At 46.2% G+C, this 27,572-nt stretch overlaps 1 protein-coding gene across 1 annotated transcript in view; it reads right to left on the minus strand.

Moving 5' to 3' along the window:
• The window catches only part of CFB (complement factor B), a 34,356-nt gene extending 8,068 nt beyond the window's left edge, over nucleotides 1-26,288 (minus strand). The window contains exons 1-13 of the mRNA XM_088663510.1: nucleotides 26,161-26,288; nucleotides 20,999-21,205; nucleotides 19,166-19,351; nucleotides 18,540-18,713; nucleotides 16,393-16,488; nucleotides 15,713-15,849; nucleotides 11,562-11,700; nucleotides 10,249-10,401; nucleotides 8,804-8,899; nucleotides 6,697-6,834; nucleotides 5,456-5,553; nucleotides 2,481-2,595; nucleotides 2,117-2,267 (exon numbers count right to left, since the gene is read on the minus strand). Of these exons, the coding sequence (XP_088519636.1) occupies nucleotides 2,117-2,267; nucleotides 2,481-2,595; nucleotides 5,456-5,553; nucleotides 6,697-6,834; nucleotides 8,804-8,899; nucleotides 10,249-10,401; nucleotides 11,562-11,700; nucleotides 15,713-15,849; nucleotides 16,393-16,488; nucleotides 18,540-18,713; nucleotides 19,166-19,351; nucleotides 20,999-21,205; nucleotides 26,161-26,218 (1,748 nt within the window). The 5' untranslated portion in view covers nucleotides 26,219-26,288. The remainder of the gene's footprint in view (nucleotides 1-2,116; nucleotides 2,268-2,480; nucleotides 2,596-5,455; nucleotides 5,554-6,696; nucleotides 6,835-8,803; nucleotides 8,900-10,248; nucleotides 10,402-11,561; nucleotides 11,701-15,712; nucleotides 15,850-16,392; nucleotides 16,489-18,539; nucleotides 18,714-19,165; nucleotides 19,352-20,998; nucleotides 21,206-26,160) is intronic.
• Nucleotides 26,289-27,572: the final 1,284 nt, after the last annotated feature.

Below are 27,572 nucleotides of genomic sequence, written 5' to 3' on the forward strand. Positions count from 1 at the left end.
CAACAGACCCTGGACACCTTCCACCAGACATTCAATGAATTTCACCCCGCCATCAACCTAACAATGAACCAATCCATGCAAGAAATACATTTTTTGGATGCTACTATAAAAATACAGGATGGGCGTATAGGCACCACCCTATACCGAAAACCAACTGACCAACAAACATATCTACATGCTTCTAGCTACCACCCCAAACATCCCAAACAATCCATTGTATACAGCCAGGCCCTACGTTGCAGCCGCATCTGTTCCAACTCTACAGACACAGACACTCACCTAAGAGATCTACAGGATATTTAGAACTAAAATATCCACCCGATGAAGTTAAACAACAGATCAACAGAGCCAGACTGATACCCAGGGAGAACTTGCTGCAAGCAGACCCAAAAAAGAAAATAACAGAACACCACTAGTAATCACATACAGCTCCCAAGTTAAAACAGTACAGCGCATCATCAGAGATCTACAACCTCTCCTAGACAATGACAGTTCTCTTTCTCAAGCTCTGGGAGGAAGACCTTTTGTTGCCTACAGACAGCCACCCAATCTTAAACAACTCCTCACCCACAATAATACCACCACCAGACTTAACATGGACACTGGTACCAGAGCCTGCAATAAATCTGACAGCAGGAATCACAAGACAGAGAAACCAGTAGGAGAACATTTCAATCTCCCAGGACATTCTATACAAGATCTCAAAGTAGCTGTTTTAATACAGAAAAAATTCAGAAACAGACTGGAAAGAGAAGTTGCTGAATTGCAACTCATTACCAAGTTTAAAACCATGGAGAGACCTGGTCTGAATAAAGACATTGGATTATTATCTCATTATACATGATCAAGCTTTCTTTAGTACCTCAGCCCTTTCTTTTTCCTGCAAGACCAATTGCAGTCGCTAACAGACGTCAACAGGTTTACCACACCTATCAGCCAATCATCCATTTCCACCACCCTTCTGAGTAATACCCCTCCCCACCCTCTCACTATATATAAGGTTCTGGTGACTTCTGTTTCATTGTATCTGAAGAAGTGTGCATGCACACGAAAGCTCATACCTATGACAAACTTAGTTGGTCTCTAAAGTGCTACTGGAAGGATTATTTTTTTATTAGGACTGTTTGCCGTTTGCTTGGGAAGTGTAAAAGCTTCCTATTGTTCGTCTTTGGCCACCGCCTTGCCACTTCCCTAAAACCAAATGCCTGCCTGTTGTGGGACATACCCCACTTCACAACCAAGGATTAATTTGCACCACAGCTCAGACCTCAGAGAGATGATAGGACATTGGCAGGTAATGTCAAGGATCAGTCATAACATGCAAATAGACAAAAGTGCTCCTGAGGTGGTGCAGTGTGCATTTCCCTCATTACAAAATAACAACAGCAAGGAAGTTTGTAGAAGCTTAGCTAGAAAATTATTACAGCCCAAGTTTGCAGACTAGAGCCCACTGCAGCAGATGTAAATGTCTCTAACCCATGAAAGGTGTCAGAATCCAGCCTGACCACAACTTACTATCATTTACTTATTATTAAGGACCAGAAGCTTACTTTTAGGGACACGGGTGGCGCTGTGGTCTAAACCACTGAGCCTAGGGCTTCCCACCTGAAGGTTGGCGGTTTGAATCCGTTGCTCCCGTTGCTCGGTCCCTGCTGCTGCCAAACTGGCAGTTCGAAAGCACGTCAAAGTGCAAATAGATAAATAGGGACCGCTCCGGTGGGAAGTTAAACGGCGTTTCCGTGCGCTGCTCTGGTTCGCCAGAAACAGCTTTGTCATGCTGGCCACATGACCCGGAAGCTGTCTGCGGACAAACGCTGGCTCCCTCGGCCTATAGAGCGAGATGAGCGCCGCAACCCCAGACTTGTCCGCAACTGGACTTAACAGTCAGGGGTCCCTTTACCTTTCCTTTAAAAATTAAAAAAAACCACACATTTTCAAGATGCTACACCACAATCTCATATCCCTTGTGTTTTGCGGCTGAACCTTGCTTATTTGCTGCTTATTGTTTCTCGCTTGGGCCTAGAACACAGGTATTTCACTCGGGCACAGGTGTGATTCTCCCCTTTAATCGGAGTCCCAATGGAAAACCGACATTTTCTCTCCCTCTCCACCTCACCTTGCAGAAACAGAGGGTTTGACTTTTTGGGTGAGTTTCACCAGGGCGACATCGTAATCATAGAATTCCCGGATTCCACGATCTTGTAGCTTCCCAATCTGGTACAGTGGGTGCGATCGGACTGCAGCCACTTCAAAGCGCTGATTCTCACCTAGACAGAGAAGATGAGAATTAAATGCAGAGTTCCAGTAAACGCTGCTGCCTGCAGGGCTTGTCACAAGGTGATCAAAAACATGCCCTCTGATTTCTGCTCACCCAGTTCCTGTTAAAAAGGCCCAAGAGGAAACCACATCAGGTTTTCCCTCACACACACACCCCTCTCTGGGAACTCTGTTCCTTCCCAGCTTGAGAGAATTTGGCTTACCTAACGTGACTTGGATCGCCTCAGCTTTGTCATCTATGGTGAAGCAGTGGGCCGCTGTCAAGACGTAATACTCGGAGACAAGGGCTCCTTTGCAGAGTTCAAACCTTCCAGTGCGCTTTGATTTGAAAGAGGAAAGCAGAACAGACAGGTAAGAGCAGCACCCAGACAACCCACAGCACAATCCTATGCATGTTTACGTGGAAGCAACTCCCACTGGGCTCCATGGAGCTTATATTTTCTGAAACGGTGCATAGGATTGCAACCGCAGACAACTTCAAGTAGGCCGTCACCTCTGCCTTTAAAGCCACACAAGTCCAGCCAAGAAAAAGCAGCAGTGAAGACTGAAATTCAACAGTTGGACCTTATTGCTATCACAGAGAGTCAGGGATGGGGAAATGATAGCTATTGAATTTCTGTCAGCAGTTGAAGGAACAGAGGACCAGCCCCATGGGAAATATGTGGCAATCCTTGCTCTCGGCTCGGATCCGTTGCTCTCGGCTCGGATGCGATAGGCGGCTGTGGGGTTTTGTGGCTGCTGTGATTTTAACCTGGTGCCTAAAGGAGGAAGTCTTGCCTCTCAGCATGGCTATGGGTGGCTATGAGGAGCTACTCAAGTACAGTATTACACGAAACTGTTGGTACAGGTGGTTTTGCAAAGGTTAAATGTTTAGCCTGGAGAAGAGAAGGTTAAGGGGTGATATGATAGCCATGTTCAAATATATAAAAGGATGTCAAATAGAGGAGGGAGAAAGGTTGTTTTCTGCTGCTCCAAAGAAGCAGACACGGAGCAATGGATTCAAACTACAAGAAAGAAGATTCCACCTAAACATTAGGAAGAACTTCCTGTCAGTAAGAGCTGTTCGGCAGTGGAACTTGCTACCAAGGAGTGGGGTGGAGTCTCCTCCTTTGGAGGTCTTTAAGCAGAGGCTTGACAGGCATATGTCAAGAATGCTTTGATGGTGTTTCCTGCTTGGCAGGGGGTTGGACTGGATGGCCCTTGTGGTCTCTTCCAACTCTATGATTCTATGATTCCTAAACTTGGCTTGCTGGATAGCATGAGCTCTATATACCTGCCTTGGGTTAAAATGAATCCTGGTGTCCCCACCACCACAAGGCTAGGGCTTGGATATTATGTTGTTTCCTCATAGTTTGGCTGCAGATTCCTCACCCCTGTTCTGTCTGAAGTGATACAGTCCATAATTCTGCAATCTCTTCCTAGTACCTCATTCTGCATAATACTGAATGAATCCCCTCCAACATTTCTCTGATGAAAATAGGGACATCCCCTCCACCATTTCTCCAATGAAAATGTTGTTGTTGTTGTTGTTGTTTAGTCGTGTCCGACTCTTCGTGACCCTATGGCCCAGAGCACGCCAGGCACTCCTGTCTTCCACTGCCTCCCGCAGTTTGGTCAGACTCATGTTCGTAGCTTCGAGAACACTGTCCAACCATCTCATCCTCTGTCGTCCCCTTCTCCTTGTTCCCTCAATCTTTCCCAACATCAGGGTCTTTTCCAGGGAGTCTTCTCTTCTCATGAGGTGGCCAGAGTATTGGAGCCTCAGCTTCACGATCTGTCCTTCCAGTGATCACTCAGGGCTGATTTCCTTCAGAATGGATAGGTTTGATCTTCTTGCAGTCTATGGGACTCTCAAGAGCAGGCATCCCCAAACTTCGGCCCTCCAGATGTTTTGGACTACAATTCCCATCATCCCTGACCACTGGTCCTGTTAGCTAGGGATCATGTGAGTTGTAGGCCAAAACACCTGGAGGGCCGCATTTTGGGGATGCCTGCTCAAGTGTCTCCTCCAGCACCATAATTCAAAAGCATCAATTCTTCGGCGATCAGCCTTCTTTATGGTCCAGCTCTCACTTCCATACATCACTACTGGGAAAACCATAGCTTTAACTATACGGACCTTTGTTGGCAAGGTGATGTCTCTGCTTTTTAAGATGCTGTCTAGGTTTGTCATTGCTTTTCTCCCAAGAAGCAGACGTCTTTTTATTTCGTGACTGCTGTCACCATCTGCAGTGATCATGGAACCCAAGAAAGTAAAATCTCTCACTGTCTCCATTTCTTCCCCTTCTATTTGCCAATGAAAATAGGGATGTCCTATTCCATACTCTCCAACATTTCTCCAATGAAAATAGGGACATCCTAACATTCCCTCCAACATTTCTCTAATGAAAATAGGAACGCCCTAAGGAAAAGCGGGACATTTCAGGATCAAATCAGATATCAGGATGGTGTCTGTAAATCTGGGGCTGTCCCTGGAAAATAGAGGCACTTGGAGGGTCTGCTGTATGTAGATTTGGATAAAGAGGTCCTGTGCAGGAGGTGGCTGGAAAGCAGGCCCTGTGGTTGCTAAGCAACCACACCATACTTCCACCCAGCAAGTTTCACAAGGACCCTCCTTAGCGATGGGGGTACCAGGGGAAGCCCCAGCTGGCACTATGCTTGGAACAAACATTCTCTGTCTACTCAGAGGCTCCAGAAGCCATGAACCCAAACCAGATCTCCACTTAGATGCCAAGTATCCTTGTTTTTTGCAGGAAACCCCTGGATTTTAATCCGTTTCCTGCTGTTCTCCTGAATGGAGAAAAATCCCGGAAACCCCCCAGATTTCCTTCTTGCCAGGGAGCCTCCATTTTGGGTGCTGCTCTTCCCATGTGTGGGCTCCGGAAATAGGGCAGAGCGGCACCGGAAGTCGCTTCTACGCATGCCGGTGGCCATCACCAAGATGGCCGCCGGACATGTGTAGAAGTGACTTCCGGTGCTGCTCTGCCCTATTTCCGGTGCCCACACATGGGCAGAGCGGCCCCGGAAGTTGTTTCTACGCAACGTCTGGTGCCGCGCTGCTGCTGATCCTGCATTTTTCAGCGGGAGACTTGGCAGGTATGGATCTCCATCAGACCGCTACTAAAGAACCAGAGCTCAACCAGAATGCTACTACAGAAAACCCTTGTCTCCTCCTCACCTGGATTCTGATTGTGACGTGCCAGGGATTCTTTTCTTGGTCCTTTGCTTGTGTGTGCTCCTTGGCTAAGCCACACATGGACAGAACCTCACTCTCATCTGGAAAGAGAAAAGGTTGTCACCTTCAGCTCCCCAGGAAAGGAGAGAGGGGCCTCGTGGGTTGAGAAGGAGGCAAAAGGGGCAGGACTCCTGGGTTCCTCTGGGAAAGGAAGTGGGTGGGGACTGACAGGAGGAGGCAGCTGAGAGCACCATAGCTGCCAAGTACCCCGTTTTCCCTGGGAAACCCCCCGTTTTTACTTACCTTTTCCCGGTGGTCCCCCGTATCACTTCGTCTCCCGTTTTCCTCCGTTATTTTCTCCTGCCAGCAGCCATTTTTTTTCTTTCCGATTTGCCCTTCTATGGGCACCAAAAATGGCCGCCGCCGGCTTCAAAAGTCGCATCTACGCATGTCCGGAAGTGCATAGACGCGACTTCCGATGCTGGCGGCGGCCATTTTTGGTGCCCATAGATGGGCGGAGCGACACCGGAAGTTGTGTCAACGCACTTCCTGACATGCGTACAAGCGACTTTTGAAGCCGGCGGCGGCCATTTTTGGTGCCCATAGAAGGGCAAAGCGACACCGGGAGTTACATTGACGCAACTTCCGGTGTCACACGGCTGCCGGTCCCAGATTCTACAGTCTGGGACTTGGAAGGTAAGGAGAGCACCAGCTCCTTGGTTATACACTGAGCCAGTGCTGCGGGGCTGCTAAAGGGCACAAGAAGTACTGGGTGAGGCCAAGGGCTTGACCAGTCTGACACGCTGCTTTCTACAACAGCCAGCCAGGTGCTTCTCGGGAAGGCCAAGTTCCCTAGCGACTGGGACTCACAGATAGAGTCCCTCTGAACCTGAAAGTTCCATGTAGCCATCATGGCTAATATTTTTCACGTATGGTTCTAATCTACTCAAGCTACTGGCCATTATGGCACTTTCTGTTCAAGCTGAGCAGCACTAAGACCTGTAGGACTGGCCTGTGTCGTGTGGGTGCTCCCAAACATTTCCCAGAATCCTCTGCAAGGAGAGAAAAGCTGATGTGGAAAATGGCCATTTGAGTTGGCATTTGATAAACTTTTCTTTGCTGTGTCATAGATACTGAGGAGGGGGGATGGAGAGGAGGCTGGGAGTCAGATATTTCTGGGAAAGGAAATGTTGAAGGACAAGTTGGGCGGGTGCTGAAATCCCTCAAATGAAGGTTCGCCTTACCAATCATTTCTTCAAAGGCATCCCGTACTTCATCGTAGTCTTTGAGCTTGAAGACGTGTCTTTCGCCGGGCTTCTGAGATGCCAAGGCGTTCACATTCTCTATAGCGACCATGGTCCCGATACCAAATATGTAAACATCTAGGCACAAGTGGGGGTGGAAGGCAAGGGTGAGTCAAGAATTTATAAGACTCCCACATGAAGAAAATAAAAGGAAAAAAGCACCAGCATGCGACAGAGGGAAAAAGGCCTTCTAGTGCCACAGTAGTTCATGGAAGAAGTACAGTGGTACCTCAAGTTAAGAATTCATTCTGGAGGTCCGTTCTTAACCTGAAACTGTTCTTAACCTGAGGCACCACTTTAGCTAATGGGGCCTTCTGCTGCTGCCGCCGCGCAATTTCTATTCTAATCCTGAAGCAAAGTTCTTAACCCGAGGTACTATTTCTGGGTTAGCAGAGTCTGTAACCTGAAGCGTCTGTAACCCGAGGTACCACTGTACCTCTGAAATAAGGCAAGGCAGGCTCTTTGATTCTATGCCCTTTTCGTAGTATGACTTCTGATCCCCTCTGGCAAAAGTATAAATTCATCCCGTAGGGGACTGTTACCCTGAACTACAGATGCAATCATGCAAAATATTTGTTCCTCCTGTGCATGTGAAAACCAGCATATGCAGCCAAGGACACATGGTAACAAGTAAAAGAGATAACATCTTGCCAAACATTGTTGCCCCATGGATTCATAGATCAGTGTTCTTCAGCCTTGTTCTCTTTGTGATGCTGTATACCCTGAATTGATTTATGCCGACTGTTATGCTGTGTGTGTACACATGCACACAGTTGTATTGTATTGCACAGTTATATTGCTTTATGTGGTATGCAGATTAAATGCAGCCTGCAATCCACATTTGGTGCCTAAACATTTGCTTGACAAAAAAACCCACCCTAAATGATAGTAGTGGGAATGACCAAAGCCAATGTACAGGCAAGATATATCATAGAATGAATGAAATATCCTGGAATTGTAGATTTGGAAGGTAGAATCATAGAATCATAGAGTTGGAAGAGACCACAAGGGCCATCCAGTCCAACCCCCTGCCAAGCAGGAAACACCATCAAAGCATTCCTGACATATGGCTGTCAAGCCTCCGCTTAAAGACCTCCAAAGAAGGAGACTCCACCACACTCCTTTGCAGCAAGTTCCACTGCTGAACAGCTCTTACTGTCAGGAAGTTCTTCTTAATGTTTAGGTGGAATCTTCTTTCTTGTAGCTTGAATCCATTGCTCCGTGTCCGCTTCTCTGGAGCAGCAGAAAACAACCTTTCTCCCTTCTCTATATGGCATCCTTTTATATATTTGAACATGGCTATCATATCACCCCTTAACCTTCTCTTCTCCAGGCTAAACATGCCCAGCTCCCTAAGCTGTTCCTCATAAGGTATCGTTTCCAGGCCTTTGACCATTTTGGTTGCCCTCTTCTGGACACGTTCCAGCTTGTCTGTATCCTTCTTGAACTGTGATGCCCAGAACTGGACACAGTACTCCAGGTGAGGTCTGACCAGAGCAGAATACAGTGGTACTATTACTTCCCTTGATCTAGATGCTATACTCCTATTGACCAGAATTGCATTGGCTTTTTTTAGCTGCTGCATCACACTGTTGACTCATGTCAAGTTTGTGGTCTACCAAGACTCCTAAAGTGAGTCAAGATGAAAAGTAGCTATGAGTGGCTCAGCCAGTAGAGCATGAGACTATTCTTAATCTCTGGGTTGTGGGTTTGAGCCCCACATTGGGCAAAAGATTCCTGCATTGCAGGGGGTTGGACAAGGCATAGTCCAGGCATCCCCAAACTTCGGCCCTCCAGATGCTTTGGACTACAATTCCCATCATCCCCGACCACTGGTCCTGTTAGCTAGGGATCATGGGAGTTGTAGGCCAAAACATCTGGAGGGCCGCAGTTTGGGGATGCCTGGCATAGTCCATTCCAACTCTGGAATTCTATGATTCTATGAAACCATTCTCAAAAAGGGCGGCATTGCTGCTTTTTACTATTCCCACCCACCCACCCCCACCCCACTCCACAAAGCCCAACATTGTTACGTGACATGTCTTACCCAAGAAGTCATTACGAACGGGCTGGCCGGGAATACCGAGGAACTCCTTGATTTTCCCAATGACAGGAACAGGGCTCCCTCCCATGTTGTAGTCTCCTGGTATGAGGGGAAAGGGAGAGAATTTGGTGAGCACAGAAGAGATGATACTGGAATGCCCTCCAGCTTTGGGAGGGAAAGACTACAAGGCCATGTATTTAAATATTTTGTTGTATTTTAATATTGTGTTGGAAGCCGCCCAGAGTGGCTGGGGAAACCCAGCCAGATGGGCGGGGTATAAATATATTATCATCATCATCATCATCATCGACATCGTCATCATCATTCCCTGCATGCTCTGGTCCATGGGGTCAAGGAAGAGTCGGACACGACTAAACAACAACATTATTCCCCGTTGGATCAAAGAAAACTCCACTTTTAACAGTCTTGTTAGGAAGCCCACAAGCAGGGCCGGAAGACAACACCCCCTCCCCTTTTGTTTGCCCCCCCCCTCCCAGCATCTGGTACCGTACTCGGAGGAATATGGACCCTGTAAAGCTGGAAGTTCTGCTAAATGCCGTTGTTTGGAACCATTTTGAAGGGAGTTTTGGCCTCCCAGCCAACAGTCTCTCCAGAGAGGAAAGATGCGTTGCACATTGTCGGGAACACCTTATCCTTAGTCGAAACAAAATATCCTTAGGTCCTTTAAACTAGGGCCAGGGCCTTTTCAGTATTGGCCCCAACTTGGTGGAACGCTCTCTCACAGGAGACCAGGGCCCTGCGGGATTTGAAATCTTTCCGCAGGGCCTGCAAGACGGAGCTTTTCCACCTGGCCTTTGGGTTTTGATTTGGGCCATTTTAAAATGAGGCTGCATTTTAAAACAATTTTTAAATCTAAATTGTATTTTAATCTGCATTTTAATCAATTGTTTTTCTTTTATTTTTTATTGTAATTTTATTGATATCAGCCGCCCTGAGCCTGGCTCTCACTAGGGAGGGCGGGGTATAAATAAAATTATTATTATTATTATTATTATTATTATTATTTAAAAACAGGCCAACAACATTGCTCCCTGGATAGAGAGATTTTATCAAAGACAGGATTTGGGTTAAGCCCCCCCCTCCCCGGCCACCCACTCATGTTGCAGTCACCCAGGAATAGAATAGCACACATGCTCAGGGGCACTCTTTGTGGACCCATTATGGGTAAAAAGAAGCATGAAAGGCAGCAAGCCTTTTAAGTACTAGAGGTATTTCCAAGCTTGCATCTCTGTACTGGAACTGTTTTTAGACATCTTATTCGTTTTATCATTTACGTGTTTGCTGGGACCTGGGCTCCTTTGGGAGGAAGGATGGGACAGAAATTCAAAACAAAGGAATTTCTGAAATCATTGTTCTAATAGTTCTTTTTATAAGGGGGAGGAGAGGGTGACGATGCAGGTAACATTCCCCCTTCCTTATGGTCTCACCGTCAGTCAAGAGGAGGATAACATGGCGGGTGGTGGTGGCAATGGGAGCAGGATTCAACCCCTCCCTCAGTTGGTCTGCTTGCTGGTTGATCATCATCTTATAGACAGCATCCAGACCTTTGTAAATGTTGGTTCCAGGCCTTAGCTTGTGTTCTGCAGGAAGAAGAAGAAGGATTCAGCTCGTGGCAAACAACCCACTTGGTGGACAGCTGAGGAAAGCCTTAGTAGGCCTCAGGGGCTTCCTTGTAGGGGGGGGGGGAAACCAGGCCTCTACAAGGAGCGATGGGCAAATGTGCCAATTTGGGTTTCTCATTTTTCCAGGCTTCAGTTCAGTTCTGCACATTTCCACATCACTTCATTGAAAATCCCCTTAAAATGCATACTTTATCTTTCCAAAGCAGTTTTCCCCGGTATAATCTACTGCTGTACATTTTTTTCATGAAGAAAGATGCCTTTATATGCAAAACTGGCCCTAGCAAATGGACTATTGTGCATGTTACTTGGCCAGAGAACTGCACTGCAAAATTCAGAGATATTCATAGAATTGTAGGGTTGGAAAGGGCCACAAGGGTCATCTAGTCCACGCAATTCAGGAATCCTTGTCCAATGTGGGACTCGAACCCACAACCCTGAGTTTAAGAGTATTACGCTCTAACAACTGAGCTATCACAGAGAAATATGAATTTCAAAGGGCGGCTGTGCCTTGGTTTGTGTGTGTTTCTGGCAAGCGCAAGCCAAACAGGTTGGCCTTTAAATGTGAACTGAGCCAAATTTCAGTCAAACAGGCTGCTTCTATTTTGATAGAAAAACAGTTGTGGGATGCTGAAGCAGTCTGGAGCCATTTGCCAAATATTCCCCCTCCAGACTGCTACTTGTCCCCCAAAGGTATAGGTAAAGGCAAAGGGACCGCTGACCATTAGGTCCAGTCGTGACCGACTCTGGGGTTGCGGTGCTCATCTCGCTTTACTGGCCGAGGGAGCCGGTGTACAGCTTCCAGGTCATGTGGCCAGCATGACAAAGCCATTTCTGGCGAACCAGAGCAGCGCACGGAAACGCTGTTTACCTTCCCGCTGTAGCGGTACCTATTTATCTACTTGCACTTTGATGTGCTTTCGAACTGCTAGGTTGGCAAGAGCAGGGACCGAGCAATGGGAGCTCACAACGTCGCGGGGATTCGAACCGCCGACCTTCTGATCGGCAAGTCCTAGGCTCTGTGGTTTAATCCACAGCACCACCCTTCCAATGGTGCATAAAAACAACCCCCCCATAATTCTCCTGCCCAGTCCCTTAACCACCTCCCTAACAGAGCTTACCATTATATTTCATGGCCTCCAGCTGCTCAATCACCCAGGAGGCATCATTGCTCTTTGGGTTGGTCGTACTCAAAACCTCTTTGCTGTGAGTGGCAAAGGTGATGATGCCGTACCGAGGGAAAGTGTCATAGCTGGATATCTATATTGAGAGGACAGATTGTCAAGAGAAGGAAGAACCTTCATGGCAGTTGTTATCATTATTAGTTTGTTCAAGCTGCACACTTCAGGTTGGCAGACAGCTTTCGTGGTGAGTTCCATCTCTGAGGACAACCAGAGACCATTTCAGGAGAGGGAGGGATGAACTCAATTAACCATCTTCCACCTCAGACTTCCACTTGGATCGCAGTAGAAGATGGCTGAAAATTCCATCTCTCCGACCCCACAGGCTGATTTACGAGGCTGCCAAGGGGAGTATGCAGCCTCCCGTAGCGCCCCCCCCAGGATATGGGGGGGGTGCAGTCTCACCCGCAGTGGCCCATTACCAGCTTTGAGCTCGGAAGAAGGGAGAAGTGGGGGGCCCTGGGTGGAAAGCCCCCGTGGGAGTTCGGATCCCCCGGACGCCATCTCTACGAGCAAAATCAGGCTCCATGATTTAAGAGAGAAATTAGATATGAGTCGTGGACATGCTTCAGACAAAGAAGGAGATTTGTACTGCAAACTACAGCCACTGAGAAAACAAAGGATTGAAGAATGTCTTTCATCAGATTAGAAAGCACGCGACGGAACAGAAGGGGAAGGCTGGAACTTTATAATTGTGTTTTATATCTACTTAATACCCTCCTTCCGGATGAGCCGTTTAAAATATTTAGAAAGCAAGCGAAATTGGAATTAGACTGTGTGAATTGAAAATCTAAATAATAATCGAAGTTTATGATCGAGGATCTGTTTGGAATGTGGTCGAGGGTTCCCTAAATTTATGGATATCAGAGAGAAGCAAGCTCGTTAGCAGTTGGAAACCTGTCAAGAAACCGCTGAGATATGACGCAGCTTTAAAGCCACTTTCAGCCATCTTAAGGGACACCCGGTCGTAACAGCAGTCAAAGGGGGAGGGAGCCATAAATAAAGACATTAGATTTGTGTATAAGGTTGTGACTTGGCAAACCTTCCCTAAAAAGGTTGCTGTGTGCAGAAACATCTGATTTATTTGAACTGTTTGAGGATCGGAGTCGCTAGCTGTAAAGAAGATTCATGGATTTACAGACAGACTTGGCAGGGTGCCAGCGTGGAGGAAACTATGCTAAAATCATAAAAGGGGACTATAATATAAATTCATATGGAGTTAAATATGATTTGATTAAAATTTGCTTGCTGGAAGGGACTCAGTGACTTGGAAGAAAGAAGAAGAAGGAAAACAAGAAGATTATGGAATAAGATCTGGACAATGGGAAAGAATTGCAGCGTAAAAAGAGGGCCAGAGGCCTTCTGAGTCTGGAGCATGGGAAGTCGATAAATTTGTATAATTTGGCAGAAGATTAATTGTTTAATTGATATTATTATAATTTGTATAATTGGAAGATGGATTAGGTATTTAAATTGGAAAATCTAATTAAAATGTTTATTAAAAAACAACAACAACCACCTTCCACCTCAGTGTAGAAATTACAGGGGGAAGGGGTGTTACTTTGTGCTGCGTTCCTTCCAAACCTGGAAATTACTAGGTTCTCACTCTGTCCACCTCCTCAAACTATTGGGTTCTGCTTGCAAGGTGCCAGGACTCTGATATCTTCTCCTGGAAATCCCAACAGTCAGATTCCAGTGTCTTCCTTCCTGCCCCATCTCTGTTACCACAGCAAGTCTAGCAGACTAAAATTTGCGCATTGAGAGCATCATCTAGCTTACGTTTAGCAGCATGTCTGAGTGCTTACTTGGTCAGCTGATCCCAACGGTCAATCCCTGACCACCTGGCCCTATAAAGCCCTAGCCTCAGAATCTACTCCCCTCAGTTCAGGAGCATTGTCTCTTGAGAAACCATCTGCCTCTCTCTCCATCGGCCTTTCCTGAAAAAAAAACACTGGAGCTGCAGCATGGCTCCCAGCTCAACTGATCCTGCAAATAAATTAATCTCTCTAAAATAGATCTTCACGGCCTGCATCTTCTGCATGGTTATTTGTTAAGGAAACCAAGTTCTTTCTTTTTAAGTTGCTTGGAACTCTTTTTCTTCTTTACTTTTACTACTAACGGATGTAGGCTTAATAAAAAAATTCCTTCAGTAGCACCTTAAAGACCAACTAAGTTTATATTTTGGTATGAGCTTTCGTGTGCATGCACACTTCTTCAGATACACTAGAAACAGAAGTGTCAGACCCTATATATATACAGAGGCTGGTGGGGGTGGGTGGGAATGGGAGATGGGCTGATGGGAGTGGTAAACCTGTAGATGGGTGTTAATGGCTGCTGATGGCTGCAATTAGTCCTGGGCTGAGGTGCTAAAGAAAGCTTGATCATGCATAATGAGATAAGAATCCGATATCTCTATTCATCCCAGGTGCTTCCATGGTTTTAAGCTTGGTAATGATTTCCAATTCAGCAACTTCCCTTTCCAGTCTGTTCCTGAAATTTCTCTGTAATAAAACAGCTGCTTTGAGATCTTGTATAGAATGTCCTGGGAGATTGAAGTGTTCTCCTACTGGTTTTTCAGTCTTATGGTTCCTGATGTCAGATTTATGTCCATTTATCCTTTGGCGTAGGGTTTGGCCTGTTTGTCCAATATAGAGAGCTGAAGGGCACCGTTGGCATTTGATGGCATACACAATGTTAGAAGATGAGCAATTAAATAGTCCTGAGATGGTATGTTGGATGTTGTTGGGGCCAGTAATGATGTTGTCCGGGTGTATGTGGCAGCAAAGTTGGCATCTGGGTTTATTGCAGGCTCTGGTACCAGTGTCCATGTTAAGTCTGGTGGTTGTATTATTGTGGGTGAGGAGTTGTTTAAGATTGGGTGGCTGTCTGTAGGCAATGAAAGGTCTTCCTCCCAGAGCTTGAGAAAGGGAGCTGTCATTGTCCAGGAGAGGCTGTAGATCTCTGATGATGCGTTGTACTGTTTTAACTTGGGAGCTGTATGTGATGACTAGTGGTGTTCTGTTATTTTCTTTTTTGGGTCTGTCTTGCAGCAGGTTCTCCCTAGGTATCAGTCTGGCTCTGTTGATCTGTTGTTTAACTTCATCAGGTGGATATTTTAGTTCTAAAAAGGTTTGCTGTAGATCTCTTAGGTGAGATTCTCTGTCTGTAGAGTTGGAACAGATACGGTTGTAACGTAGGGCCTGGCTGTATACGATGGATTGTTTGGTATGTTTGGGATGGTAGCTAGAAGCATGTAGATATGTTTGTCGGTCAGTTGGTTTTCTGTATAAGGTGGTGTCTATACGTCCATCCTGTATTTTTATAGTAGTGTCCAAAAAATGTATTTCTTGCATTGATTGGTTCATTGTTAGGTTGATGGTGGGGTGAAAGTCATTGAATGTCTGGTGGAAGGTTTCCAGGGTCTGTTGTCCATGTGTCCAGATAATAAAGATATTGTCAATGTATCGTAGGTACAAGAGAGGTTTGAGTGGGTAGGAGTCTAGGAAACGATGTTCTAAGTCTGCCATGAAGATGTTGGCATACTGTGGGGCCATGCGGGTGCCCATGGCTGTGCCGCTGATCTGGATGTAGGCTTGTTTGCTATAACTACCAAAACTCTGTGAGTAAAATCTTCACTTATTTGCAAAGCTACGTTCTGTGATTTATTCTAGCCTAAGTATTTTCATGGGAAATGTCTGTTTAAAGGTGGATGAGGGCAGATGTAAATCTAACCAAGTTTCAATGTGCTTGGAGCAATTGCCATTGTGCTAATGCTGCTACAAAACAGTAAGAACCTCTCTTCCAAACCTCTCTCCAACTGACTATATATCATCTTCTGGGCCCTCTGTCCTAGAACTCACCCACCCCCCCGTTACGAACCACTCAACCACTCACCTACTCTGACTTTTGGCCTACTTGGACTAACTTTGCTCCCCACCAAAGTTTTCACCCAGATCTGACAACTTTTTATTCCACTGATGATCCTAGTCGATAGAGATGGGGCTTTACAGCAGACCTCTGCTTCTACACTGTTCTCATGCTACTCTTCTTGAGGAACGGGAGAGCACAGAAAGTTTCTCAGCCTACCACACCTTCTCGATGAACTTGATGATTGCATCCCGAGCTTTCCGAAAAGTTGGCTGACCAATACTTCGAGAGGCATCAAGGACAATGTAGATATTCATTGAGCCATCAACCTCAATCTTGATTTTACGCTTCCCTGTAGCAGCTGTGGGGAGGAAAGAGCCGCAAGAGGGCAGGTATCAGCAAACTTGACAAATTCAGAAAGTTAGCAAAAAATACCCCCAGCTGACACCCTGCTTATATATTTGTCAAAAAGAATCCATTGCAAACACACCTAATCAAACTATATATAGAGGAAAGGAGTACCATCTCAAAAACAAGCAATGTTCCCAGTGCTGTTTGCTCCAAAGGAAATTTGGTAGCACTTTCCTGGGTTATCTTACCACTCAGGAAAATGGGGAGCATCTCACAATGCGATTGTCCCACGCCTGCAAATTGGACCTGGGGTAGAATCATAGAGTCATAGAATCATAGAGTTGGAAGAGGCCACAAGGGCCATCCAATCCAACCCCCTGCCGAGCAGGAAACACCATCAAAGCATTCTTGACATATGCCTGTCAAGCCTCTGCTTAAAGACCTCCGAAGAAGGAGACTCCACCACACTCCTTGGTAGCAAATTCCACTGCCAAACAGCTCTTACTGTCAGGGTATCCTTGCACAAAACCCAACCTTGCTCCCAGAAACTTACAAATATTTCTGTTGGAATCTGCAGCCTCAACCACTTCAGTGAGGGAAGAGATGAATTTGGAGGAGACCTCTTCTGGAGTGTCAAAGGTGAAAGGGTCTGGGGAGGAAAAGGGGGAGACAGGGAATTAGCAATCTGGAGTGTTAAGAACTTGTTCGCGCAAGGAGATTCTGAAGCCAACTTGAGGAAACGAGGAAAAGGATGCTGGTCAAAGGATGGGGGCCTCTGATCTCGCCAGATATGGTTGAATCCCCCCCCCAATCCCATGAATCAGACAACTGATAGTTACCACAAAACATGGTTCCCTTGCATTTGCAAAATGGAACTAGAAACACAGGTTGAAATGGGATTCCAGTTCTGATGTGGAAGCAAACTGCAGTTTGTTGGATTTGGGTTTCATGGTAAACTACAGTTTGCTCAAAACCAGGAAGGGAGGAAGGAAATTAGACTTACATGAGGGTAAGAGGGAGGGCAGAGCACATGAGCCTGAAGCCCATTCATGACTGGCCATTACATGCCTCTCCTACGGGACCGCCTCTCCTGGTATGCCCCGCGGAGGACCTTAAGTTTGTTTTAAGAATTTTAAGGTATATATATATATATATATATATATATATATATATATATATACACTGTTCATAAACATGTACATGAATGTACAGGCACATGTCTGAAGCAGCACAGGAAGACAGGCCTGACTGACACCATTTTGACTCTCTCTGACCAGAATCACACACACATTTCCACATGACTATCAACTTGGGAGCCATAATCCTGTAAGCCAGAGGCTCTGCCAACTGGACATTTCCCCATAAATGGTGCCAGGCTGCTAGCCATCTCATTCACAATGGAAGACTCCTCCGAACAAAAGATAGTGATCAACTTTTAGGAAACTGTTAATTTCTCTTTGTGTTTAGGAATTTATACCCGGGAGGGGTGAGAGGAGGACTAGGAGAGGTGTCAAAGGTGCTCCGATTTCTACCTTGAACCCTCCCTTTTTGTGAGGTATTGATTACGTAGCTGTGATGTAGGAATGATGTATTTTGGGGGTGTTTCTTGGTGATGGGAAAACTGATAAAAGTGGAGGCTCTCTTTTGTTCTGGGTTCCTTCCTTGTTCTCCTGCGTGAGGGGAAGGACCCTGTTGCAACAGCATAAATTAAGACTTTGCTTCTCAAAATTCTCTGGTTGGCCTCTGTTATATTCTCCGACCGATGGAGAACCCAGTAAGGGCTCTTGCGTACCCCATAAGGGAATAAGGGCAGATTTTTGCTTAACAAGGTCCACAAATAACAATATTTTGTATTGGCCCCGACTTGGTAGAACGCTCTCTCACAGGAGACCAGGGCCCTGCGGGATTTGACATCTTTCCGCAGGGCCTGCAAGACGGAGCTGTTCCGCCTGGCCTTTGGGTTTTGATTTGGGCCATTTTAAAATGAGGCTGCATTTTAAAAACAAATTTTAAATCTAAATTGTATTTTAATCTGCATTTTAATCAATTGTTTTTCTTTTATTTTTTATTGTAATTTTATTGATGTCAGCCGCCATGAGCCCGATTCTCACTGGGGAGGGCGGGGTATAAATAAAATATTATTATTATTATTATTATTATTATTATTATTATTATTATTATTTCAACCTTGAATGCATGAACAAATCTGAAGTGAAGGCTGGTTATCCTCCAGTATATATATACTGTATATATATATATATACAGTATATATATATGCCATAGCAGGAAGCTTCCTGCTATATATGCCATAGCAGGAAGCATATATGCTTCCTGCTATATATGCCATAGCAGGAAGCAGGAAGCAGAAACTTTTGTTTTGGGCTAAAGTTGTTGAGGTGTTTTGTGGTTTGTTTGTTTGTTTTGCAAAATCTTCCCCCCAAATACCAGTTTCTGAGCAATTTTTTGGAAACATTCTGCAAAAAACCACACTTCCACAATAGGTTGCCATACATCCAGGTTTTCCCAGACATTTAAACCGGCTGACGAAAATTCTGCCTGGATCTGACTTTCGGCAACCAAATCCCGGCATTGTCCAGGAAATTCCAGATGTATGGCATCCCTAACAGGGTCACAGTTCTTGGTCCACTCCTCCAGGATTTAACCTCCAATTCCAGAACACATATGTTGCCCCCAGCTCACTTCTACATTCCGGTTCCGATCCACTCCAGGCTCCTGATTCTTGGCAAATCCGCTCTTTGGATCCCACAAAAGAGAGTCCTCTGTCACAACTGTAGCGGACTCGATCTTCAATTCGATACTGGGCGCCATCCTTTTGGGCACCAATGGGGATGCCAGGGTTGGGGCAGTGGCCCGCTAGGTAAGAGAACAGAATCACAATCATGCAGCTGTTGCTATAAAGTATGTTCTTGTGTCTCGGAAATGCTGTGTGCATGCAACAGTTACCTGCCAATGCCCAAAACAACAAGCAGCACGCAAGGGCACAAGATTCAATCAAGTGTTATTTTTTACAAAAAAAGAGAACAATAAGAGAACAATTTCCTCTTTGCAAGGATCTGAGAACAATTTCCTCTTTGCAAGGATCTCGATCTAGAGATTCACGTTCTTGCAAGGGCTTAACTTACCAATCGCAGCTTGCAGAGGAGCAGAGTTTGTGCATGTTGCTTTGGTTTCATATAGTGACTCAGGTCTTGACTGACCACACAGAAGGTGCCAGATGGATAGAATCGAAAGAAGGAAGTGAAGAAAAATGAAATCCCCAAAGGAGAAACGGGCGGAGCTTGCCAGTAAATGCATGCTAAACTCACCTCCATCATCGCATATGGTTGTCTCTCCACTCCATTTCCCATTGGGGAGGCAGGTGCGATTACGTGACCCCCGCAGCGTGTAACCCTGGTAGCACTCAAACCTCAGTTCCTGACCTACATCGTAGGATCTCTGGCGGGGCTCATACAGGCCATTTTCGAAATCCAGAGGCCTGAAGCAGGTGATGTCTGAAAGGAATAGAAATGTCAGTAAGTAGGATCTAGTCATTTGTCTGCATCCTCTGACCAATCAAACATCTCCTCCCCACCCACCCCCACCCCACATACAATCCTCAGATGCTGCCATTTAAAGCCAATTCTCTCCTGGTGCTCTGAGGCTGTTCCAGCCCCAAATGCTATTTGAAAAGTGGGAGAAGGCTCGAGTTGCAATTCTCACAGCAATGTTTGATGCGCTACAGCAAAGTCAAGGGCCATCAGGGTGCCTCCAGACACCAGGAGGGACATACCAGAACGTGAAGTTTTGTTTGCACAATTTAAAGTGGATCAAAAGGCTCTGTTGTTGTAGCACAACAAATCCACTTATTAAAGGAACTGGGCTTTTTGCAGTTTGATAAGTGACAGTGAAATGCATTAAAGATTGTGAGATAAACAAGCGATTAACGGGAAGATGTGTAAGCAAATCAGAACGAAACTTTAACAAAGGCTGGATATACTCTAACCACTGTGTACGTTTTGTGCTAGCAAGCCAAGAGGAATGCTTAATAAATAAGTTGTCTGGAGGCGCCGCCAGATCTTATCAGATGTGCCAACTTTTCTAGCAGCCCACGGCCCTAAGTCTTTAAATGCAGCTTGAACTGTAGATATTAGCAGGCGCTGCAATGCTTATCTCCACATCAGAGAAATGTTTCCCTGTTGGTGCTGCGTTAGACAGAACAAGGTGCTGTTAAAAGACACAGGAGCAGGCCAAGGTTGATTTCCCCCGATCAGTTGGCAACGATTCACCATATTGAAATAATGGATAAAGGTAACATTTGTGGAGGACTAGGTAAAGGTAAAGGTCCAGTCGTGACCGACTCTGGGGTTGTGGCGCTCATCTCGCGTTATTGGCCGAGGGAGCCGGCGTACAGCTTCCAGGTCATGTGGCCAGCATGACTAAGCCGCTTCTGGCGAACCAGAGCAGCGAACGGAAACACCATTTACCTTCCCGCTGTACTTTGTACCTTCTACTTGCACTTTGATGTGCTTTCGAAATGCTAGGTTGGCAGGAGCTGGGACCGAGCAACGGGAGCTCACCCCGTCACAGGGATTCAAACCGCTGACCTTCTAATCGGCAATCCCTAGGCTCTGTGGTTTAACCCACAGCGCCACCCACATCCCTGACTTGAGAAAGACTAGCCGTGGCAAAAACAGAAAGTCAGTCATGATGCATTTGCCCTACAAATGTCTAGATCAGGGGTCCCCGGACTTACCCGGCTTTGGGCCGGAGGGCGGGGGAGTGCGCGCCCGTGCGCATGCGCGCACACACTTACTGGCGCGGTGGCGCGCTTCCAGGTCAGAAAAACCGCCGAAAATTGTTTGTGTGCATGCGTATGGGCCTCCCCCGACCCGGAAGTGCACCGGACATGACCTCTTCTGGGTCGGGAGAGGCCCATACGCATGCGCACAAATGATTTTTGGCGCTTTCTTCCGATCTGGAAGCGCGCTGCCGCACTGCGCGCCGTAAGAGCAGGCGGCGGCAGCGGGCGGCGGGGGTCGTTGCGGGTCGGATTGGGAGGCCAATTGGGCCGCATCTGGCCCGCGGGCCGTAGTCTGGGGACCCCTGGTCTAGATTAACAATACATTGGCATATTTGAGTGCTCTCAACTGTCATCTTACTTCGGCAACTGGCCTTGGAGACGCGACTTTTCAGTGCATTCTGCATGGGGCTCCATGTCCCATCATACTGGCAAAACCGGTAGTCTGTAGGGTACGGGTATTTCCCATCTGGGCACTCATATTTCAGCACAGTGCCGTTTTCCAGTACTGTGTACTGGCCCCCAGCAATCTCAGCTGTTTGGGGGTCACAGGCATCATCAGCTGCATCTGAGGGGAAAGGAAAAAAGCAGAAAGTTAAAAATAAAATAAAAAAGGTTCAGATTGTTGTAAGCCAAAAAATGGCTTATCTTCTGAGTTAGCCAATAAAACTCAGAGACAGGAGGAGTTAGGAGTCCATTTTGTTTATTGCAAAGCAATAAGGTTACAGTCGAATCTTTTCTCAAAACTGCAACCTCGCCCTACGTGGGGCAGAGGAATTTATAACATTTCAAACAAATGATTTTGATTTAACCAATCACATAAAGCATCACATCATTTTATAATTAATATTCATCATTATCTCATTTCATATTTAATACGTATGTCATTACCTAATCTAATACGCATGCGCAATAAGGATTGCTAACTAGGCCAAGGATTGCTAACTAGGCCTTTGATTCTCAATAATATGTTACATTGTGAGATAATATGCGTGTTGGGAACCTGTGTTACGTGTACCATGTAACAATTTGTGTTCCAGCTTATGAATTATATCTTTGTGATTTGCGTGTTAGCTGACCTTCTGTTCCAGTAAAAGAACGGCATCTTGCTAGATCATCAGTTTCTTTAAGCAACAAGTTCCCATAATTCACTATTATAAGCATAGTCTAGGATTTATAGGGATTTACATTATCACCTTAATTGGGGCCCTTTGGGCCCCTGCTACAAGATCACCATTGACAGCCCACACAACCTGCTTGTGCACATCAATGTGCAGGCATTGCTGCAGCTGGCTGAGATTTCTTAACATGCCAAAAAGAGATACAGTGAGGGGGAAAAGTATTTTGATCCCCTGCTAAATTTGCCCGTTTGGCCTCTGACAAAGAAATGACCAGTCCATAATTTTAATGGTAGGTTTATTGTAGCTGTGAGAGGCAGAATGAATAATAATAATAATAATAATTTATTTATACCCCAGCCACTCTGGGTGGCTTCCAACAGAAAAATAAAATACAGTAATCTATTACACATTAAAAGCCTCCCTAAACAGGGCTGCCTTCAGATGTCTTCTAAAAATCTGGTAGCTGTTTTTCTCTTTAACATCTGATGGGAGGGCGTTCCACAGGGCGGGCGCCACTACCGAGAAGGCCCTCTTTTTCCCCTCACTGTAAGTGGCCAGATTTTTCTTTGGAGCCTGCCTATGGTATCTGCCATTATTTTACTTCTGGGGTTGCCATAATAATAATAATAATAATAATAATAATAATAATAATAATAATAATTTATTATTTATTATTTATATCCCTGCCCATCTGGCTGGGTTTCCCCAGCCCCTCCGGGCGGCTCCCAACAGAATATTAATCATCATAATAAAGCGATAAAACATCAAACATTAATAGCTTCCCTAATAAGGGCTGCCTTCAGATGTCTTCTAAAAGTCAGATAGTTGTTTATCTCTCTGGCATCTGATGGGAGGGCGTTTCACAGGGCAGGTGCCACCACCGAGAAGGCCCTCTGCCTGGTTCCCTGTAGCTTTGCTTCTCTCAGCGAGGGAACTGCCAGAAGGCCCTTGGAGCTGGACCTCAGTGGAGGTGGATCTCAGTAGGGCTGGAGACGCTCCTTCAAGTATACTGGGCTGAGGCCGTTTAGGGCTTTAAAGGTCAGCACCAAACATACTCGGAAACATACTGGGAGCCAACCTGGTGCCCATGGGCACAAACTAGGTGCCCTTGAGGTTTTCCCCTGGTGCCCACAAAAGCCTTGGAGCTCTACGCACATAGTTGCTGCCTCCATCTGGAAATATATAATCATCAACATTCTCACCAGTTTATAAGACACCATAAATGATATAAGAGGTGGCAGATTTTTAGATCAAGGCATGCCAACTTGCACTCAGGCTGCAGCCCATCTCTTTTTATAAATCAGTCACTATACACGAGGGAACATGAGGAGAAACAGGCCCAGGCCTTGTCCCCGGCCTCCCAGCATGCTTCATAGCTGAGGAAACCACAGGATCCTGCCCTTCCCAAATCTGAATTCACCATTCTGCTGTCTACCGAACGCAAGCACGCACACAAAGACTCAGATGGTGCAATGTTGATTTATTCTTCCTTCTGGGAAATTGGTAAGAATGGCAAGAGCTCCGCTTTTGTCCCTGACCGTACAGCTTAGTGTATTTAGTATAATGGCTAATCCAAGACTCTGTTTATACAGACACATTTCCTGAAGTCAGATATCCCGTCCCTAAGCCGAAACATCGCCCGGAACTACCGTCCCTATTTTAAAAGTGTAAAGCCGAAAAAAGAAACATGGACTCCAACCTGGTTTTACGGAGTTTGTAACCCTGTGGCTAAACTGCACCACTCCAGAATCCATGTGCACAGATAAGTAGCATAACAGCAAAGAGTCTAAGCCAGAACCTCTCTCCCTGACATCTTGTATTTTCCATGGAGGGAATTGCATTTATGGGAGAGTATTCAAGCATCTACTGTGAGCCTCCACTTGCAACCTGAGGTGCTGTGGCCACATATAAATTTATCACCTCAATGAGAACTAGTCTCTTTATGCCCCAGCGGAAAGGAAGCCTGTACTGGACCACAACATAAGACAAAACATACCAATACTGTATAGAGGAAGTGCTGCTGGATCAGGCCAGTGGCCCATCTGGTCCAGCATCCTGTTCTAACAGTGACCAACCAGCTTCTTCTGGGACGCCTACAAGCAGGTCCCGAGTTCAAGAGTTCCTCTTTCCACTTGTGATTCAACTGCTATTCAGTGGAGGTAGAACATAGCCCAGGCATCCCCAAACTGCAGCCCTCCAGATGTTTTGGCCTACAACTCCCATGATCCCTAGCTAATAAGACCAGTGGTCACGGAAGATGGGAATTGTAGTTCAAAATATCTGGAGGGCCAAAGTTTGGGGATGCCTGACATAGCCATTGTGGCCCTGCCAAGTCTCCTGCAGTGGTGCGGCACCGGAAGTCGCTTCTACGCAACTTCCGGGCATGCGTAGAAGCGATTTCCGGTGCCGCTCTGCCCATGCCTGGGCACCGAAAATCGGGCAGAGCAGCACTGGAAGTCGCTTCTACGCATGTCTGGATGTTGGGTTGAAGCAACTTCCGGTGCCGCTCTACCTGATTTTCGGTGCCCAAGCATGGGCGGAGCGGCACCAGAAGTCACTTCTACGCATTTCCGGACATGAGACTTCCGGCGCCGCGCTACCCATGTCTGGGCACCAGAAATCGGGCGGCGCCAGGAGCCAAAATGAAGCCTCCCTGGCAGGTAGGAAATCCAAGAGATTTCCGGGATTTTTTTCAATTCGGGAGACCAGCGGGAAACAGATTAAAATCCAGGGGTTTCCCGCGATAAATGGGCTAGGTAGCCATGTAGTGATAGCATTCATTGGTAACCTGATCCTCTATGAATCTTTTGTAAACCTGTTGCAAATGCTACAAAAATTGTATGCTAAAAGCACTTTGATGCAGGAATTAAACTACAACTCACAATTCGTGTCAAATATACATGTGGATTTTTGCACAGAGTACATGCACTGGACCAAACCTCCCCAGGACACAGACACATAAATCAGGTATGTATTTTATCATCCCAGGCAAGTGGGTTGCATTCCAACTTTCTACACCCAAATGCTCCCCTGCAAGAATTTGAAATGGCCCTGAGGCATGAGTGGAGCTATAATGTACACTTGCAGATTTCCTGCTTTTCCAATTTGCCACTCAAAATTTAAGTGCGAAGCTACACGCAAAATCCGAGCGTTCCACCCAACAACCTTGATTAATTTGCCAAGTTTCATATGTGAAATCAGACAAATTGCCGGGTAATGAGTAGTATTGCACGCCAGCTATCAAATGCTTCCAGAGACTCAATAAAGGTAAAGGTAAAGGGACCCCTAACCATTAGGTCCAGTCGTGACCAACTCTGGGGTTGCGGCGCTCATCTCGCGTTATTGGCCGAGGGCGCCAGCGTACAGCTTCCGAGTCATGTGGCCACCATGACAAAGCCTCTTCTGGCGAACCAGAGCAGCACACGGAAACGCCGTTTACCTTCCCGCCGGAGCGGTCCCTATTTATCTACTTGCACTTTGATGTGCTTTTGAACTGCTAGGTTGGCAGGAGCTGAGACCGAGCGACGGGAGCTCACCCCGTCACAGGGATTCGAACCGCTGACGTTCTGATCAGCAAGCCCTAGGCTCCGTGGTTTAACCCACAGCGCCACCCCCGTCCCTAGAGACTCAATAGCTTTCTATCAAATACTTTCAAAAATCACATAAATTGTTGACATTGGGGAAATGAGCATCAACATTCATCATATAATTTCAAAAAGGACTTTGAATTCTTTTCAGCAACTCTGCATAAAAGCAAATATCCTGAATGAATTATCCCGAACGGCATTATCTCAAAGCGAAATTTCCAGGTAAGAGGATCGGTAGCTGTGTTAGTCTGTGGCAGCAAAACCAACATATAAACACATTTCTCTGTGATGATGTCCTGACGTTTTGTGTACTAAAGTCCATCTCGCCAGCTGCATCCGACAAAGTGTGTTTAGTCCACCAAAGCTTCTGTTGTGATTTTGTTTTTTAAAGTCTCCATGGAAGTTTATCAGCATTTTAAGGCATCTCTCTCACGTTTTCTGTGCATTTTGCCTTATGTATACACCATTTTACAAATCAATTATCCCTGACTTAATGCATTTTTGTATATTCACATTTTTCACTGCAAAATTTCGAGAAGCGCGATTCTGAAGGACGGCTGTGTTTCCAGCTGCATATTCAGAAACTGTGAATTAGGTAGGCTTGCCTTTAAATGATGACTCAATCAAATACCCCTGCCCCCTGCATTCTTAACCATCATAAATAAATACATGTGTTAGTCTTTAAGGTGCCACAGGTGACTTGGTTGAGGCTCAAAGAGTTCTGGCTTCAAGGCACCACTGACTACAATTAGGCACTGCTGTGTGTGAAATCCACAGCTCTCATAATCAATTTGTGCCTGGCTGTGACAGCTTACCTGTGTAAGATGCCCCGAGGGCAATGAGAATGCAGAACAGCTGGTCCAAAAGCTGCATTTCTAGTTCTCCCTCGTTTGTTGTCTAGCAGCTTCTGTTTGGGCACCAGCGCTGCAGTCCAGCTACTTGTGAAATCTTAGGCGATCTGCTCCACTTGCTAGATGCTGGTCTCTAGCCCCACCCCGAGAAAACAGCTGAGTTTTGGGAAATGGCAAAGTCCATGAAGCAATGCCAAGGCGGGTTGTGGTGGGTGAGGGAGGGGCAAGAATGTGCTGTGGCTGCAGGTGGATAGGAATCCAATTAGGGGGGAAACCCAGAATCGTCTTGAAGACAGGAAGGGAATGAAGCCAACTGGGGGAATTCCCAGCTTGAACACGTAGGAGACTATCGGAATGTGGACATTCCATCCAGGGGATTCCTGGGGGCTGGGGTTAGGTCAGGCCCCCAGCTTTGCTAGGCTATGAGATTTTCCCCACGGTCATGATCCAATTCCTGCTCCTCCCCCCGTATTTGCATTTTCAGACACTGACTGCAATATTTACCCACTTCTAAACTTCCTCGTTTTTGGGCACAAAAGAATGGGGAAAGATTTCAAAAGAGATTGCTGTTAAGCGACTGCATAAAGGAAGTGGGCAGCGATGGGTGTGGAGTTTCGATTCTTTCAAATCGGGGTAAATACGTGACTCCCAGATTTCTGCTAGGCTTGGCAGGTGGCCACAAGAAGGGGGGGATAGTCTGGCCTGCTCCAGGTCTGAAATGAAGAGAATAGCACAGGGCTCAGCAAACTTTTTCAGCAGGGGGCCGGTCCACTGTCCCTCAGACCTTGTGCAGGGCCGGACTATATTTTGAAGGGGGGGGGAGAACGAATTCCTATGCCCCACAAATAACCCAGAGATGCATTTTAAATAAAAGGACACATTCTACTCATGTAAAAACACGCTGATTCCTGCACCGTCCACTGGACAGATTTAGAAAGCGATTGGGCCAGATCCGTCTCCCGGGCCTTAGTTTGCCTACCCATGGAATAGTAGGATAAATTAGCAGGCACAGCAGCTCTTCATTGTGTAGAGCAGGGTTGCCCAAACTTGGGTCTCCAGCTGTTTTTTGGACTACAACTCCCATCATTCCTGTGGTCCGAAAACAGGTAGCGACCCAAATTTGGGAAGCCCTGGTGTAGAGTGAAATGTTATCCTTGCTAACTGCTGCACATCAAACCGCTGCTGAAGAACTTAAGAAGAACTTCCTGGATCTGGTGAATGACCCACCTAGTCCAGCAATCTATTCTTAAAGGCGTCAACTAGATACCTCCGGGAAGCCTGCAAGCCGGACCTGGGTGCAACAGCACTCTGTAGTTCCCAGAAACTGGTATTTCAGAGGCATATTGCCTCTGACAGTAGAGGTAGAACATAACTAT

Source organism: Zootoca vivipara, chromosome 2 (assembly GCF_965207765.1).
Source record: "Zootoca vivipara chromosome 2, rZooViv2.hap1.1, whole genome shotgun sequence".
NCBI lineage: Eukaryota > Metazoa > Chordata > Lepidosauria > Squamata > Lacertidae > Zootoca > Zootoca vivipara.